This window comes from Microtus pennsylvanicus, chromosome X (genome assembly GCF_037038515.1).
Source record: "Microtus pennsylvanicus isolate mMicPen1 chromosome X, mMicPen1.hap1, whole genome shotgun sequence".
Taxonomy (NCBI): domain Eukaryota; kingdom Metazoa; phylum Chordata; class Mammalia; order Rodentia; family Cricetidae; genus Microtus; species Microtus pennsylvanicus.
This window is the reverse complement of record NC_134601.1, coordinates 120,323,340-120,342,366: the sequence shown is the minus strand read 5'-3', so window position 1 is coordinate 120,342,366 and position 19,027 is coordinate 120,323,340. Positions and strand designations below refer to the sequence as shown.

The 19,027-nt window shown below is 42.0% G+C and overlaps 1 protein-coding gene across 6 annotated transcripts; it reads right to left on the bottom strand.

Annotated features, from left to right (window-relative positions):
- Window positions 1-2,576: 2,576 nt before the first annotated feature.
- Piga (phosphatidylinositol glycan anchor biosynthesis class A) lies at window positions 2,577-17,684 on the bottom strand. Of its 6 annotated transcripts, none has more exons than XM_075957708.1 (7): window positions 17,620-17,684; window positions 15,976-16,116; window positions 13,610-14,389; window positions 9,071-9,203; window positions 8,065-8,197; window positions 7,713-7,919; window positions 2,577-4,841 (listed from the first exon to the last, which is right to left on the bottom strand). In XM_075957708.1, exons 3-7 carry the CDS (start codon window positions 14,325-14,327, stop codon window positions 4,575-4,577), a joined length of 1,458 nt encoding a protein of 485 aa, XP_075813823.1. In that variant the 5' UTR covers window positions 14,328-14,389; window positions 15,976-16,116; window positions 17,620-17,684; the 3' UTR covers window positions 2,577-4,574. The 6 variants fall into 6 exon arrangements, with proteins under 6 accessions (XP_075813823.1, XP_075813825.1, XP_075813826.1 ...); XM_075957710.1 differs by having other exon boundaries at window positions 13,987-14,389; XM_075957711.1 differs by having other exon boundaries at window positions 13,987-14,389; window positions 17,241-17,629.
- Between the last annotated feature and the right edge of the window lie 1,343 nt (window positions 17,685-19,027).

The following is a 19,027-nucleotide window of genomic DNA, read 5'->3' as shown; positions in this document are numbered from 1 at the left end:
TGGTAAGGTAATAGTGAATATAAGGCCTACCTTACATGTTTCTCCAGATGAAAGTTGGGAGTGTGACTGGACTGCTGAGACGATTCTGGTGACAGTCCTGACACCTGTGACAAGGTCCCCCAGCAAGGTCCTTCTCGCTTGTTCACTTGTTTGAAGCTTCGGAGAGGATGGCAACTCCTCCTGGAGGATGTGGCCCCTTCTCAATCTTGGGAGTGTGATACCAAAATGGATGAATGCCATGCCCTAGTTTCCAGATGAAGATTCCATGAATCAGTACCTTCCTTAGCTGGGCAGGGTTTTCTTATCAGCTGGCCGATACAAGTAAAACTCATTTGTGTTTAGTTTCCCTCACTAATAAGTTTCTTCTTTTATTCTTGTTTAGATGAGCGTTTTTATAAATTTCTAAAATCTACTGAAAGTGCAAGTGCATTAATCAGGGATTTCTAGAGGAACAGACCTTATAAAACAAACAAACAAACACACACACACACAAGTGCGAGAGAGAGAGAGAGAAACGGAAGGATTTATTAGAACGACTTACAGACTGTGGTCCAGATAGTCCAACAATGGCTATCTACCAATGGAAGGTCCAAGAATCCAGTGGTTGTTCATCTGACAAGATTGGATGTCTCAGCTGGTCTTCAGTAAATACAGGAATCCTGAAGAAGTCGGCTCCAATGCCAGTGAAAGAATGAACTTGCCAGCAGGAGGGAGGGCAAGCAGGCCAAGAGCAAGCTCCCTTCTTCCATGCCCTTTACACAGGCTGCCAGTAGAGAAGGTGTGGCCCACATTACAGGTGGATCATCCCATCTCTAAGATCTGGATTAAAAGTGGGTTTTCCCACTTCAGATGATTTAAGAAAAAAAAAATCCCTCACAGATAGGCCCAGCCATTTGTGTTTTAGTTAATTCCAGATGGATTCCAGCTGAAAACCAAGGCCAGCCCTCACAGAAAGCAAAAGTACAATTTTAAGAGCAGAGTGACTTTAAAAGAAATATTTTTTATATGTGAATATTTTGCCTATATGTATATATGTGCACCACATGAGTGCCTGGTGTGTGTTGAAAGTCAGAAATGAGTGTTGAATCCTCCAACTGTAGCTACTGATGTCTGCAAGGATATCTTACCTGCTAAGCCATTTCTCCAGCCCCAAGAACATTTTTTAAATAAATGCTTTGTGTCAAAATATATGACTTTCTCCAGCAAATTGGAATAACTATCTCTATAGGAACTGATTTAGTAAACTTTTCTTTTTTGAGACGGGGTTTCTCTGTGTAACAATTCTGGACTAGGCTGGTAGAGACCCTCTGCCTCTTGAGTAAAAGGGATAAAAGGCATGCACCACCATGCCCAGCTTACGGTCTGCAAATCTTTTTAAAGGCATCTTCTGGGGGACAAGATTTACCTTCCACCTCCCAGCTGTATTTATCAAAGAATCCATAACATAATAAAATATTTTACTCTCGTTTTTTTAAAACGGGGATGCTTGTGCAATGACACTAGACATTGTCAACCTCTACACACACATGCACACAAAGATTCACTTGCACCTGCCCACCCTCAATCCAGCCACAGGATAATCTCATTTTAGATCAAGCCACCTTGGAGCCGGAGAGATGGCTCAAGAGTTAAGAGCACTGGCTGCTCTTACAGAGAACCTTGGTGTAGGAAGTCCTTCTGTATATGCTTTGTTTATATTGGTTACTGAATAAAGAATCTGCCTTGGCTGGTGATATGGCAGCATAGAGCTGGTGGGGAGGAACTAAACTGAATGCTAGGAGAAAGAAGGTGGAGTCAAGAGAAGCCATATAGACCAGCCAGAGTCAGACGCTTGACAAAACCTTGCTGGTAAGCCACAGCCATGTGGTGCTACACAGATTAATAGAAATGAGTTAAATTAAGATATAAGAGCTAGCCAATAAGAATCTAGAGCTAACAGGCCAAGCAGTGGTTTCATTCATATAGGTTCTATTTTGGGGCTCATAACCATTTACAACTCCAGTTCCAGGAGATCAAACACCTTCTTCTGGCCTCCATGGGCACCATATATGTAAATGTTGCACAGACATACATACAGACAAAACACACACACACAAACACAAATTTTAAAATTAAAAAAAAAAATTAAAAGATAAAGCCACCTTCCTTTGTGAGACAAATCTAAGCATAAATGAAAATAATTGCTTACCACTACTTATCGTTGGGGAACAATAAGCTCTTTAAATAAAGTCAAATTCAAATTTCTCTTAAACCAGCTGGCAACATACAAAGTATAATTACGTAGTTCACACACAATAGTGTGTGGATGTATTCATTTGCCTTCTGTGATAACTGACAGTGAAAAACAAGGGCTTATTGGAATCAGGAAACAAAGATACAATTGAACTTGCTATTTCAAGAATACAAAAGAGCACATATTCTAGAAATAAAAGATGACAGAGTGGTGCATCAGACAAAGGACACTTCCTAAAACTAAGAGACCAAGCAACACATTAGCTCTACTTAGAAAACGGGAGGAGAGGGTGTTTCCATAAATAACATCCTGGTCGCAAAATAAGACAAACTGAGAAAACTACTAAAAGATCATTCTTGTCTTTATTATTAGATATGAACATGTTTTAATAGACGGGTTTTATGTGTGTGGCTGCAACATCAAAATAATACAGCGTCTTTTCAACAAATTCCTCATCCACGTTGATTTCCTTGTTCAATAATTGTGAGCAGCAGTGTGGAACAGGGTTTCCACGCCGAGTAGTGCAACATTGATCATTATAATGAATGTATCCAGGAAGCCGGAAGTCATTTCAGGCAGACAAATAAGTTTATTTCCACTTGTTCAAAAAAAAAGGAAAACAATTTTAACTCATAAATTACATATTTACATACAAGAACAAATTAATTTTCAATTCTATTTTTATCTTAAATAAAGAACAATCAAAGCATTCAATGATAATTTTGGCAAAAACTAGAAGCAAACACAAAAGAAGAAATAGTAGTATAGAATAAATAAAGCCAAGCGTTAACATGTCTCAGGCTACCATGAATACTGGCCCTGTTTACTCTCTGTACACCTGTCTCAATGCATCGTAATTTGAGTAAGACTCAACAGTTTGGACCAGGTCATTTATCTCCAATAAAAGAAGCCCTAACTTCTGCATTTTAAAAAGTACTCTCTAGCATTTGTGTTTTCATATAAACAAAACACAAATATATCTCTTTTATAGTCAGGGCAACCAGGTAATAGGCATGTTAAGATACTCTTTAAAAAGGTTTACAAATGTCATTAAAAAAATCCTGTACAGAATCACAATACTGACAGAATCGAATGCCCACAAGCGCCTTGCTGCTTTTTATTTCATCCTTTTCCCACAAAAACCCATGCAAAAGGCTTAATAATACATATCATAGGTAATTTGGGAGTCAACAACCCATGGCTCTAGATGGCCATGACTATGACTGAGAAATTCCACCCACAAAGGGACTGTGTTCTCTGATACCTTGCAGACTTGATACTCTACAAATAAACCATTCTGGAGGAAAACTTCTCTGTACCCTGGCAACACTTATCAGAAATCAGTTAGGCCATAGCGACGGGGAGGGACTTCTATACAGAAGACAGGATAGCAGCTGTTTTTGAGATGGTACACCTTTTCTGTTCTGCTCAGAAACCACAAAGGTGTTTCCGGGGACTTAACTGGGCACTACAAAAGCAGAGGATGGGCCTGTACTAGGGTCAACAGTGGTATCGGTCTGTAGAACTTAAAAATCGACATTTCTTCACATGCACACACATGCATACACACATGCACAAATACACACACAGGCACACAGGCACACACACGCACACACGCACACACACACCCACACCCACACGCGCGCGCGTGCGCGCAGACAAAGGCTCTTCCTAAGAGAATGCATAAAACCGGTTCAGAGAGGTACTTGGAGCACACCAGTGATGATCTCCTGACGTTCGGTAGCTTGAGCATTTGGCATGTTTGCTGTTTCACCACTTCGGGTTCACTAGTCCTTAGTCTCAGCAACCAATCAGTGGTCTTGCTCAAGAAATCTGATTACATGTTACCCTTGAGTGGACCCAGTAGGTGTCTAAGAACATGATTTCAATGCTCAATGAAGGTTACATGAACTGGACTGAAAACAGTTCACACAACTGTTGTACCTCCCTAAAGAAAGCTTGTAAACATCTGGTAAAGGTGAATTAATGGGATAATGTTTAAAATTGGCCAAAAAAGATCCAGAAACGTTTGGCCTTTCAGCACCCAAGGCTCCCAAAATATAATGTTAAAACATCTCTGCTAGAGGGATCTCAGTCATCTGAAAAACGTCAGGCCTGAGTGGTTAGACCATTCTCCCCCAAAATCTTAAGTGCAAGGAGTTTCCACACTCAGGAATTGCATAAGTTTTACCTTTCTTCAGAAAACAAAAATGGTGAATGATACAGAGGTAGCATAATTTACTAAACCAACTCTGAAGCCCAAACACAAAAGAGCAAGGTAATGTTCAAATGCTAACAGGAGTATTGCAAGAGGCTAAGACTTGTGGACTTGGGCCTGCTTCTACCTGCTTTTGGACACCTTATCATTCTCATCTCCTTTCTTATCACAAGGACATTGATACATCCAGGCTCCCCTTGGCCCAGTAGCATCTACCGCAACATCAATGATAGAGTCTGGAGTCATCCACTGCAGGAAAATGAGGAAGAGATAGCTGAACACCGCCAGCAAAGCAAAAATGTAGCCTGTCACTGGGCCACAATGGGAGATGAGCCTGTTCAATCTCTTGTGCATTGGCAACACAGTTTCCTTCGACACACGCTCGTACACCTAGAAGAGAGAAGGTGACAATGAGCACTCTGAGCCACCACATGCCTGTAACAAAGGGTGATCCATGACCCACAATGACCAGGAGCATCTGGCAAGCACATGTTGAGAGAATCACCCATGTTTGCTGTCACTTTGCACTGTGCTTACCGCCAACTTAATTCTGGGCTAAACACGGAGTTAGCACAGAGAGCAGTCAGCTGACTCCGGAATACCACAAGTCCTATAAGGTCAGAAGACGGTTTCAGCAGGCAAGCATACTTGAGTTGGGCCAATGCCTCAACAGGGTGAAGAAAGCGCTCACAAACGCCTAGCAGGCAGCACACACAATCACAGAACGTACTGAGGATGGATGGAGACACCACAGGGAAAGGGCTTCTACACTGCAAGTAAAGCAGGGAGGAGACAGGGTAGATGCTGAGCTGCAGAGTCAGTAAAAACAACGCTAAGGAGAACCAAGAGAATTGTGCTAAGAACTGGGGGTTGGTGCTTGCTCTGTAAAACGCTGCTCATCCCGCATCCTGAAAACCTTAGACGTGCAAACTTGTCTCCCTGGAAACTGGAGAAAGTCACAATGGGTGGCCTTCGAAGGCATGAAGCCTGTGTCTAGCTCTTCTACCCCGGGGACAATTTAAATACAAACACTTTAATCAGAATGATGTTGAGAGACTGAGGCCAATGGATTGTAACTAAAAAATAAAAGTAAAAATGTTCCTTATTAGCAGGAACTCTAACTTCATTTGGAGACAGGGTTTCGTGCAGCACAGACTGGCCTCAAATTCCGTAGGTAGCTGAGGATAGTCCTGACGTGCTCGTTTTGTTACTACCTCCAGAATGCTGGGTTCAGAGGTGTCTACCACCATGCCCAACTTCCCAAATTACTTTTCAATCAGTGTTCTAAGCAACCCAGTCAAATTAAAAGGAGTCAAAAAGGATCAAAATGTCTGTGAGGTAAAAGAAATAACTTTTTTGTCCATCTTCACTTGAGGTCAATTCATTTATTAACCTAAGTAATAAACAATTTACGACTATGAAGAGGACATAACTATTTTAAATAAGGATTTACTTTTTTCTGTTTATCTGTCTTTTTGAGATAGTATAGCACAGAACTATCCTGGAATTCACTGTTCCGCCCAGGTTGGCCTGAACTCATGGTCATCCTCCTGCCTCAGACTCCCAAGTGTAAATCACCATGCCGGACTGGATTTTTTTTTCTTTTTTGCCCCCTTTTCTTTTTTTATGAATATTTTTGTGGCACAAATTAGCAGAAATATAAAAGAAAAACATATAGGATGCATTACTATCATCTCAAAGCAAAACTGTAAGAAAAAATACCATTACAAAAATGCTGGTTAGCACCTTTAACACTGGCTGATAAATCACCATTGCAATTCTTCCCTGAGTTGGCTTACTCAGCTCAGACTTTGGAGGTTTGCACGATGACAAAGTCAAATCACAATTTACAGAGCTATGATTTCAAATCAGGGTGGAGTCAAGATCACCAAAAAAACCTGTCTGGCCAAAGAGTCCTGCCAACCATAATCCAAACTGCATTTCTGTTCCACAAGGAACAAGTCAGAATTTAAGGTGTGGTTGGGGCGGTAAGCGGATGCAAGAATGAGTATGCAGTCTGAAGAGGCTGTCCACATGATTCTGACATGCACCCCCACGGGCAACTGGCACTCAGTCCAACTTCCAGAAAAAAAGGTACTTATTTCCCTAAGTTGATATACCTCTTCCGTCAAAGTTATGTCTGTTTCCAGCACCTTTTATATCAATGAAACATATAGTATATGCCTACTTTTAGAGATAGATCTCATAAACGAGAACTTGTATCTCAAACCAAGAAAGATTCTCCAGGCTGGACATCTACTGCTCCCTGTATTTAACACCCAAAGCATAAATCCCCTACTCTAAACTACAACCCTCACCATGCTCCTCAACTCTTTTTCTGGTACAGGATTTACTGGTTTGCTTTTTCTTTCTTTTCTTTTCTTTCAAGAAAGGGTTTCTCTGTGTAGTCTTGGCTTTCCTAGATCTAGGTCTGTAGATCAGACTGGCCTCACACTCACAGAGAGTCACCTGCCTAAGTCTCCCAAGTACTGAGACCGGGGACATGCACCACCACCGCCCGCCTGGTACAGGATCTCTATATACGAAGAAAGCAAGTTGTTTTCCTCAGCTTGGCAAGCGGTAACATGAGGAATGAGGCAGAAATAGACACAAGGGGAACCGAGCAGAATAAATACCACAGCATTTCCCACAATTGTCCTTTTGAAGGATCTGCCAATCCGGCATGTGTCTTTTTGGAAAGTCCCTGTGGCTCTTTTCTTATTGGTGACTATTTGTCCTTAATTTCACATATATTTTAAATTCTAATATAGTGTCAATTGACCTAAAGTTATGATACTCCTTTGTGGCCTCGGTGTATGAGTCATCAGGAGAAGAATTCCAAGAGCTCTGGGAAGTATTCTGACTCGACATTCATAATTTAGAGCAGACACTGCCATCACCTACCCATTTGCTAGCAATAGGCCCTATGCGCTGCAAAATTAGAAACAGCCCCAACACAAAGATGCCACTTCTCTTTCTGCTTCTGACTGCTGGAACTTCTAGAAACTTTTGTGACTTCTTTAGAGGGTTTAATGAAACTAGACTGTGTTGTTCCTATTGTCAGAGGCCAGGGCAGTGATTTCTGTAGAAAATCAGCCAAGCGTATGCACCAAACCTGATGCAGAAATAATTACTTCTTTCCTTTTGGAAGGGCTCATGCCCTTAAACCAAAACTCAAGGGGCAAGCCTGTTCACGAGAGAAAGCAAAGGTGCATGCAAACACGGAGGAACTCGCAAATCTTTTACCGACATGTGACCCACCTTCTCAGTTCGCTCTGCCACATTCCTCCAGGTGTAGAAAGCCTTTACTACATTGTGGATATTTTCTGGAGTTGGCAACGTTCCCGACTTCACTTGGAAAATAGCTTTTTCCAGGCCTTCACACAGAGATTTTACTGAAGGCTCACATAAAATAATAAGGTTTTCCGGAAGAACTTCAGGAATGCCACCAACCTTCGTGCTGACAACCTTAAAAAGACCAGAGAGAGCACGTGATGCACTGGGACCATTTCTCAGGAAAAGCGAAAGATCAAGCTAAACGATATTAATTTGGCATGTATTGCAAATACCGAATCCCACGAATCCCACAAGAGAAGCCCTTAGAATGTTTTACCTGCAGACCACAACTGGCGGCTTCCACGATTGCCATGCAGAATGCTTCAGTGAGGGAGGTGTTAAGAAAAATATGTCCTTGAACCAAGACATTTCTAACTTCCTTGTGTTCTAAAGCGCCCAAAAGTTGCACCCTAATTTTTGTAATGAGAGGAAGAAAAAGAAAGGTGTAAAAAAAAATTAAAAAGCCATGACACAAAAGAAATTTAATTTCTAAGCCAAGCTTGTCATTTGTATTACTCTTATTGATACTAATGCTTCCTACCTCAAAAGATATGGCCAACCCCCAACATAATAGAAACAACTCTAGAAACCTGTTGGTTTCTCATTCAATGCAATTTCATCTTTTCCAAAACTAGTTTGTGTTTAATGAATATTATATTAATTTTTTTAAGACAGGGTCTTACTATGTAGGTCTGGATGTCCTGGAACTCACTCCACAGACCAGGCTAGTCAAACTCACAGAGATCCACCTGCCTCTGCCTCTTCCACCCAAGTACTGGGATTAAAGGCATGAACCACTACACCTAGCTAATGAACAAATTAATAACATAATCATAATTAAATGTTTAAAAGTGTCATTTCTAAGTGGGGAAAAACCTTTTAAAAATCAGCACTTCATATAACATGCATTGTGTGTTAAAGAAATTATGGAGGAAAAGATATGTTCGAACTTGTATGTGTACAGCAATTTACATGACTAGATCATGACGCGTAAATCATAACTTAAGATGGCTTGGAAACCTGCAACCATTTCCAGCCAAGGTTCTCCCCCAACCCCGTGCCTCCAACACCTGAACCCAAGTCAATATTCAGCTAAGGGACAAAAGCTGTGTATTCTGTAAGCTTTCTTATTTGGTAGAAATTCACACAAGAAACCAACATGCCTTCTATTTGCATGCCCCTTCTAAAGAGAAGCAGGAGCGCAGATAAGTCAGGCGTGTGGTCAAAAGCAAACATGAACAACTGTCATTTTCACACCACAGTGCTTTGGAAGCCGTTAATACCTGTCATGTAGTTGGTATCTTTCCCGTACTTCTTCCAAAATGATTCTCTTTGGCCCCTCTCCTCCGATTAGGAAATTTAATTCTTGGTATTTCTGACAGAGTTCAGGGATTATACCACTAAGCAAATCAGTCCCTGAAATCATAAAGTTAAATATCAGAAATATTAATATTTAACACTTAAAAAACTCACCAGAGTCCCTGAGAATCTACTCGTCTTAAGAATCAACTATAGCTAGCCTCCTTAAAATAGACATACCAAGCCTCTTAACCCCTTCCCAGAAGCGGAGAGTCGTCAACCAACTGCCATTGGTTCCCAAGAGTTACAACACCCGAAGATACAGGTACAGACATGCGTTGCTACTGCTACATACCCAAATCATGAGCAATCCTGTTTCAACTTTGTAGTCTTTAAGACATTCACTTGTCCATACCGCCTACTTGGAAATGGTGATGAAGATAGCTAACGTTTGTTAGCTTTCTCCAGAGCACACAGCTGACTAGAAATCTAGGTCTCGCTCCAGCTTTAGTTTTTAAAACCCGTCCACCCTATCATCACGCCCTAGTAGATGCAGAAACATATCTCTAAAGTCCAAAGTCTCCAGCTATAAAAGTCAACAGGTCTATGACTCCACTTCTTGCAGCAGGAAAGGGCTAAGCAATCACCTTAGCTACTGCTTTCACTCTGTCAGACTGCAGTTTCTACAGGGAATTTCAGAATGAACACCTGTGAATGCAGGTGGCAGGACCTCGGCTGTAAGATCATTATAGTTCACAGACCTAAGGCTATAGCTTCCTTTTGCTTTCAAAAAAGAAATGGTTTTCATCTAATATGTAAGCATAATCTCAGGAGATATAAAGCAATAGAATAAGGCACAGCCTACAGGTATAAAGAGTAGCTAGCTAAAGCCACAGTAATGCTGACACTACTTGGGAACTTGGTTCATCGACAATTACCAACCATACGTTCAAAAGAAAACATGAAATAATCTATTGAGCCATTTATTCAATTAAAAAAATGCATACACATAAATTTGCATATGCACACAAAGTCCATTTTTCCCATCAATCTTCCTCAAAATAGACAGACCAATTATATAACGCACGATGGGAAAATACAGGTCGCGTGGCTTTTCTTTTCTTTATAGATTACAAACCCACACCTTCTTTCATATTGCATGAATTATGTGGATAATGATGAATCCCTATGGATTCTCATCCAGTGTTCTTTTGATCCAACTAAAAGGAACAATCAGATGCCGAGTATGGTTTGTCATTGCCCAGTCACGTTACCCTGGCAAACAGTCGGGTACTTCACCACTATACGTACAGTCTCACTTTGCACCCTCAGAATGACCGTCCCCGCATTCATTAGGGATCCAAAGAAGTGAATTTCAAAAGACAAAGGAAATCCCTTTAGTCTTTACTTTGAGATACTGAACATATAGATAAAAAATATTCGCTCCACGTATCTGACTTCTTTGGGGACATTTTCTGCTCTAAGCTTCAACCTGACAAGATAAACCATAACAAAATCATTTCTCCCACAGATTCTTTCCTTCATAAGAAATTTTGCTTTGGCTACTGTGAGGTTCTGAAGTTGCCCGTGTCTCTGGAAGCTGCTCAGAATTTAGCCACTTTGTGCAATCACCAACGGGTTTTTCAAAATGACTATGTACACCAAAAATCAATTGAGTTGTAGGGTTCCTGAATGATGAAAGCTTACCATTAGCCATCCTCGTTTCCAGTCTACACACATCAACTGAATTGCTGGAGAGCCAGGAAATGCCTTAGAACCACTTAACATTTAGCTTCCCACACTTTCTCCTTTTCCTGCCTTTGAAAGAAAATATTAAGTGCCCATTCTTCATACAAAAAAGAAGGGAGCAATCATCACAGCTGTAGACAATAGCGACATTTACTGAACTGGCTATATTCACAATCTACTTCAAATGTACAGGGTCACTTAATCCTGATTTAAAAAAAAAAACAAACTTATACGCAACAGAGTCAGTCAGCACGATCAATGCTGTGTTATAGTACTCCAGGAATAAAGCAGGTTTTCCCCTCCTCACTATAAAACAAACAACCAAAAAGCAACAAGCTTCCTCTGGCTAGATTCTAAGAGGACTCTAACACAAACCACAACACACAAAATGACCACCAGTCACATTTACACAAAATAGACCAAAAAACCCCTCTGATTCCAACTGATTTTAAAGCACAGTCCAACCATGTTTTAGGAACGTTCAGATCTGATCCAGGATAACACTGGCCAGACCTTGACTCAAGAGCTGGACGCATTTGTGATCTGTTACTTACTGCGTAACCTTGGGTGAGTTACTTACCCTCTCTGAGAACTGATTCTTTGTCTGTTACATGCAGGTAAGATCTACCCTACAGTTGTTGGGGCAAGTGGGGTACTGTGCCATGCACAGGCTATCGACTACAGAATACAAATGTTGTCTTTACCACTGCAGCAAGCAGCTGGAGGTGCCTGCACACACAGAGAATGGTGGGAAACCCTGACTAGATAGAAGAAGGCTCAGAAGCCAGCCTTTTCTCTACAAAAGCTGGGCAAGGAGAACATGGCTTTATCCTCTTAATCTACTTCAATGGGCCTTAGAAATCTGGTCCACTGAACATCTCCCTAGGGAATTACAGTATTAGGAAGGAATGGATCATATCATAACTTTCACATGTGAGCTATGGACATGGCCTTTGCTCTTCACGTTACATTCTGCAGGCGCCTGGTCTATGGTGACAGTTCAGTATATCTGTTGAATTACTGAATTGAAAACAGGAACGACCATATTTTGACCCCATTCTTGCTAGTTCTGATGGTTAAACTACCACATTCATGAGATAAAGTAACATGTTTAACCTTTGTATGAGTAGCTGTAGAGATCTTCAATCACAAGTACCGTCATACTTTCTCATCTATCTCAGCAAGGTAAGCTATCTGATTAAAAAAAAATGGGGCAAAGTTTTAAAGTTATAATATATACATCACCAGTATCCCACAAAGGGTACAGAATACAGAATTCCATTAACATCATCTTGATTAAACAGCAAGACATGATTTCCTTTATCCCAGAGAATGTAACTGAGTCCAAGTTTTCTAACTTAAGGGCATTGTTCAGAAGTATGACAATCATCACCTATACTGACCACTGCCAGCTCCCAAATACACTGCTACATGACAGAGCATAGGCTGTTGGCATTCTTGTACCCATTTTCCTTATGACTGTGTTGAATAATCTAGGTATCTATCACATAAGCTGACAAGTTTCTACAAAGGCTCAATAGTTTGAAAGAGCCAAATAAATGAATGCCCCCCCCCAAAAAAAACCAGTCCTTGTCAGATGAGAGGTGACCTAAACTGGAGAGTAAAACTGAAAAAAAAAAGTTTTTAATCCAGCCCAGTTCCTTTAAAGGGAACCCTGAGTAGCAATGGTTGGCTCTGTGAAAGCACCCCTGCAAGACAGTGCGGCAGGACGCAGTGAGCTCATCCTCCAGTCCTAGAGCTCGCAAAGCTCCTTACAATTTGGCCCGTGCACAAACGTTTCAAATTCAAATAGTTAAGGGGAGCATGTAGCATTTGTTACTGACTCCCCGCCCCGCAAACCTTCAATGGTATTTCTGACTATCGGACAGCTTTTCACATAGCACCAGGAGACCAGTTCCATGTTAATAAGCAGGTGGCTTCATATGTGTAATAAACACAAATGCTACATGGGACCATGAGTGCCACAGAAATTGGAAAACCAGCAGCAAGAACACAATACTCGTGAGAGATAACAGAAGTTGGAGGTGGAGGATAATCTAGGCAAAGATCTTTATAAGAGTTATCTCTGATCCATCACTAAGTTCCTGTTGTGACCCAAACAAATAAAAAAGGGATGCAGAACTATGAAGTGACCTATCTTTGATCAGCAATGAGCCAGGTTCTGACCCTGGGCCACCTACTCCTTCATCACTTGACTGCTTATATCAATGCCTTGCAGATGACCAGATAAAATCAGCAAGCCTCAGGACAGCAGGTGCCCACAGGGCCTACTGATTTTGAATAACGCGTACAGTGGTACAAAAGAAGTTACCAATGAGAACCGTCATTAGGGCCATCTCTGAAGAAAACAGTCACAGATGTGCTACGTGAACTTTGAAAAACTGCAATTAGGAAACCATTACTTCTGCAATCAAAAAGCAAAGGCCACACAGCACATTCTGTTCGGACTACCCATGCAGGGCTCCTGAACGTTTACGAAGATCTGATCAGAGGACATTATGTAAACGCTTTGGTTGTTGTTGTTCAATGATCATTACAACATCAAAGGTTGGGGGCAACATTCGTAGCCACTCTATCCATTTCTCTTATTAGATATATAAACTTGATATCCGGCCTTCCCTTGCAATAGTTACACGTCATTATAAAACCACCACCCAAAATAAAAAGCAATCATTATATACAAGTATCGAACAGTTTTCTACAAGGAATAAAAGAAAAAGTCGTCAATGCAAATAGAGCTACTGTTTCATTACCTTTTCTGTAAACAAGTCTGCTGACAACAACAATAGTTATTACACTATCATGCCTCCTAAATGGCTCTGGAGTGAAGTCAGTAGGATCTACAGCGTTAGGAATGACGGACACTATTTCAGGATTCAGTGCTGCTCTTAGGACAGTGTTTTCCTTACTAGTATAAGAGACACAAATGATGTGGTTTGTGTCACAGAGAGACACAGTTAGAAGCTTGTTTGTGAGCACCGAGCTGACATCAGCAAATCCGAAAAGGGAATGGTCTGTGAAGACTGTCTGAAGCCCCATTGTCTTGGCGTGGAAGAGGGCATCATGGGCCATGGCAGAAAAAGAACTGTGGGAATGGATTATGGTAACTCTCTCCCGAACAAATATGTACCTGAGCAATGGCAGACTGTGAAAGAGAGTCGTGGCTGTGGATTGGTTGTACATGACTCTGAGAGGCAAGTAATAAACTTTGAGGCCATTGGTGAGGTAACGGATGCCCTTTCGATTTCCGTACGCATGGGTGACGATTATGACCTTGTGCCCCCTCTCGATGAGGCACTGAGAGAGCTGGTAAATGTGGCTTTCCACACCTCCCATGTTTGGGTAGAAAAAGTCAGACACCATGCATATATTGTGGGTGCAGGTCCTGTTGGTGGAAAGACTTCGAGGGCTAACCCGGGATGGCTTCACGGAGGGAGGCTGGCCATGCCCACCTCGTCTTCTATTAGCCATACTGACGTGGTTCAGGCATCAGTTCTCAAAACAAGCCAATTAAGAAATGTGTCTTTAGTCACCTGAAAGATAAAAACAAGACATCAGCTCAAAGGCACATCCCATTTTCTATTCCAAATCCTGTAAGAAATAGTTGTAACGTTAAGGCAATTTTTAAAGTTTTCCCCCTAAATTTATTCATTGGTCATTTACTTGCTTAGCATGGTGACATGTTATATGGCTAAACTAGATCCTAAATGTGTTAACTGAGCTAAGAAACTGGTCCTTTTTTGGTTTTTTTGAGACAGGATTTCTCTGTGTAGCTTTGGTGCCTGTCTTGGAACTAGCTCTTGTAGACCAGGCTGGCCTCAAACTCACAGAGTACTGGGATTAAAGGCATGTGCCACCCCCACCTGGCTTGGAAACTGGTACACTTTAAATGTTAGGCCATTGTACTTAATGGTTTGCCACAGTAACAAACCCAATAATTAAGCATATACCCATATGTTCCCCCTTTCCTCTTATCACTTTATCAGCATCTACATATTAAGTCACTATACATCCAACACTACACAGAGTTTTCTATATGCTATATGTGTCTAGTTGACACATCTAAATTAAGCATCAATTCTATAATACAAATGTAAATTCTAAAGCTTAAAGTAGTTAGAGGGAACACAATATGGCAGGCTTTTACCCATATTTTCTTAAACCAGATTTTATCTATATAGCTCACACTGGCCTTGAATTCTAATATTCCCAGCCTCTGCCTCCTGAGGGCTGGGATTACCGGCATGCACCACCACACCCCAGAATGTCCCTTACATTTGGACTATTTAAGTCACAGGACATGGTACAAGTGACACACAAATCTTTGACCTCAGCATATAAAATGTCTGATGGCTTTCACTTCTGTAGTTAGCACAGAAGTCACACAACTACTGGGCTAGAAGGACATGGGGGAAGCCAGGAATGGTGGCGCACACCTTTAATCCCAGCACTCAGGAGGCAGAGGGGCGTGGATCTCTGTGAGTTCAAGGCCAGCCTGGTCCACAGAGTGAGTTCCAGGACAACCAGAGGTACACAGAGAAATCCTCGAAAACAACCAAAAAAACTAAAACAAAAGGAGGACATGGGGGAGACAATAAAGAGAAAAAGTGCTTCCAAGCTACATGGAGAGAAGGGACTCAGCCATCTCTATGTCCTGACCTCTAGGCAGACTATTAGCTAAATGCAGCCACCCAAGCAACCCCTAAAAAGACTCATAAAAGTATCACTAGTTAAGACAGAATAGCACAAAGACTGTTGCTTTCTAGCATTACCTTTTGTTCTGGACTATTATGAGGCAGAAAAGGATACTAAAACAGGCTAGGTTCTGAACCTAATTATACTGGCACATTGTCTATTTTTATTAAAAAAATTTACAGAAACGTGGCTTATTCACTTATGTGAATGGCTACTTCTATGCTACAATGCAGAGAGGCTTTGAAAGAGATCATATGACCCATAGAGCCTAAAATATTTGCCATCTGGCTCCTCACAGAAAATGTCCCGATGGCTGCTGCGTAGTTCGGCTAGCAATCCAGTTCATCCATAGGGGTTCTGCTGGTTAGCTTTGTGGTTTCCACTAAAACACACCGGGAGCTAGAGGTTTCTCTTCAAGTATTACCTGGAACTCATGCTGCCGACCATCCAGCTTCTCCTTTCTTATTCAAGAACGCTGACACTCAAACTGCTCCCTTCTCTTTTCTGAGCCCCTTTTAGTTATGTAGGCCTTTCCTCCACGAGTGCCCTCCTTTCAGCGCAGACTCTGAAAAGAAACACAGAACTGGGCATGGGCTATTTGTGTGGGCTCTTTCCTACCTCTTCTTTTTTTAAATTCTGGTTTTTCGAGACAGGGCTTCTCTATGTATCTCTGGCTGTCCTGGAACTTGCTCTGTAGACCAGGCTGGCCTTGAACTCAGAGAGATCTGACTGCCTCTGCCTCCCAAGTGCTGGGATTAAAGGTGTGTGCCACCAACACCTGGCAGAAATGCTTCTTTTAGGAGTCTCCTAAAGCTACGCTGATATGAAACGCTCATTCAAAACTCAGTTCAATAGATGCTTACACTTTTAACACTAGAGCCTTGGAGGTCTAAGATGGCAAAAATCCTTATATTAGATCTATAAGGCTGTAAGAACTCAATGGAGAATTACTGTCCTAAAAGCTGAGTTTCAGGTCTCACTTGAAAACTATTTGTGTTGATTTTCCCCAACAAACTCATCTATACTTCTAAATAGTCTTGGAAACACAGAGTGGGGAGGCAAGGGAGGAGCATGGAGTTGGGAGGCAGAGGGTTAAAGGGCTCCCGAGCAGCTAAGACTGGGCTATGTGGGGGTACTCTGCCATATAAAACTGGAAAAAGAAGAAAAGAGAGAAAGTCGAACTTGCAACCAATAAATAAATAATGAAAGCAAGAAAACATAAAGTTTGCAGAAAGAAAGGAAAGTCTTGTTAACACTTTTAAGTAGCTTAACGCTTCTACTGCGGTGTGTCACCTAAATCTGAATCTTTAGTCCAATTCAGCTTTAAGAAATGAATGATAAGGAAAACAGAGTAATAAATCAAATGAAATTATCTGAAAGCCTGTCACCCACCTCCAATGTTCTGTTAGAAGTCTGCCTGCCAGCAGGCTATCCTAAAATCTTTATTGCGTAAAAGCTCAACATATTGCATTCTCATTGAATCTTAGCTTCTATAGGTTAAGGGAGGCTGTAAAATCTGGTGAATTCTCACTCGAACGTTACAAGTTGAGCAGTCTGTCCAACGTAAATGACAAAGTCAAGAACACCTCAAAATTCTCGATCATGGCCAGGGATCTCGCTTATTAGCAGAAGCTCCTGAGGCGCCTTAGAGGGGGATCGGACAGGGCTGAGGAATCAAGAGATCCGTACTTCAATCTAGTTCCAGGACAGCGCCCCCGCGTGACTCCCTCGGAGGCAAGTTGGATGCACTAGAGCCAAAGCGAGGGTCAGCCCGGGTCCATCAGTCACCCCTCCGAGATCAGGCAAGGTCTGAGCAGACCCAAAGGGAGTCAAAAAGCGTCCTGAGGTTCCAGTTCCTTGCTCTACTAAACTCAGCCGAGGAACCGGCTCCAGCTCTCAATGAACCCTCAGCCCTATTCAACTCCGGAGACCCTCGGACCCGACTTCGGTGCCTCCGGCCGGGTGGGCTTCATCCCCTCCACAGCCTGCAACGCTCTTACAAGAACGGCACAAGCTCGTCCGAAAGCGCGGTAGAGCATTGTAAAGGACAGCCAAGACGCGCACTTACCCTCGAGTCCCATGGCCGCCTCTGTCCGGACCTCCCGCGGCTCTAAGCGGAATCCCGCCCCGCTGTTCCAAAGCACCAATCAGAAGCGTCCGCGACCCGAGCGCCGCGCCCCCTTGATAGCCAATCACATAGAAGTTCTGAATACACGTAGAAGAGAGACGCCCAGTCATTCCCAACTCTCCAGCGCCAGATCCTAGCGTCAGCGAGCGCTGGAGCACGTCTCCAAAGAGCTGCGGAAGGTCCCAGGCGGACGTACCCTAGTTGCCTAGTTACAGCGTCTCTTTTCAGGAAGCCCTGTCTCTCTCCGCCTCCTTCCGGTTAGAGAGACTTGCCGGAGGAAGGCTGGGGAAATCAGGGTCAGGGCGGTTTATGATCAGTACCTTAGCCTACTCAATCACGCTGGTTCTTATCACTCTGCACTCTGACACGGTTGCTAAATGCAATAAATAAAAGTACACGGATACGAAAAAGAACCCACAGCAAGTCAAAAACGAAATTATGAACTTTGAATTTCAGATCTACTTTACTATGAATGTCCCAAAGATTGAGGACATTCCTTTTAAAAGTTCTGATTTGAGATTTTTGTCGTAGAACGCTACAGTCCAGGCGGGAAGAAATCTTAAGTATAACCTGAAATGCTCCCCTTCCAACTGTTGCAGTCCTCAGTCAAAAGTGTCTTGAGGTCTGGAGTCAGGTCATGACGTAGTGGTGCTTGGCTGAGAATACAGACTCCATCTGATTGTTCTAGTTAGTGGTCACCCACTCTTTACAGTTGGTACTTGCAGTTCCTTGGCACGGCCACTTCTGTGCTTTCTAGACTAAATTCTTTTCTGAGCAACATTACCATCACCATGACTGGCATCCTTTTGAAACTTGTGCTAAAGTTAAGGCTATTTTCTAAAAGTCAAAATAGCTGAGTTGAGTTAAATCTGGGGATGATTTTAATTGTAGTATTCTGCATGAACGACTTCGAAGCATGCATTCAGAGCAGCAGTTCTCAACCTGTGGGTCTCAACCCCTTTGGGGTCAAACCACCCTTTCACAGGAGTCACTTATCAGATATCCCGCATACCAGATATTTCCATTATGATCCATCACAGTAGCAAAATTACAGTTATGAAGCAGCAATGAAACTAATTTTATGGTCAGCACAACACGAGGAACTGTACTAAAGGGTTTAAAGCATTAGGAAGGTTGAAAATCACTGCTTTAGAGAATGTTATTGAAAACCACTAAAATTTGACTAAAATATTGCTGTGCAGTATGTTCTGATGATACTTAAAATATGAAAGCCAGAACCACTTGAACTATCAAATGTCCTAAACAGAAAAGATGTAAAATAGATGTAGGTATCATCTTCCCTTGAAATTTAGTTCTTTGCCAATTCGTATGTAAATAAGCTTCCTTG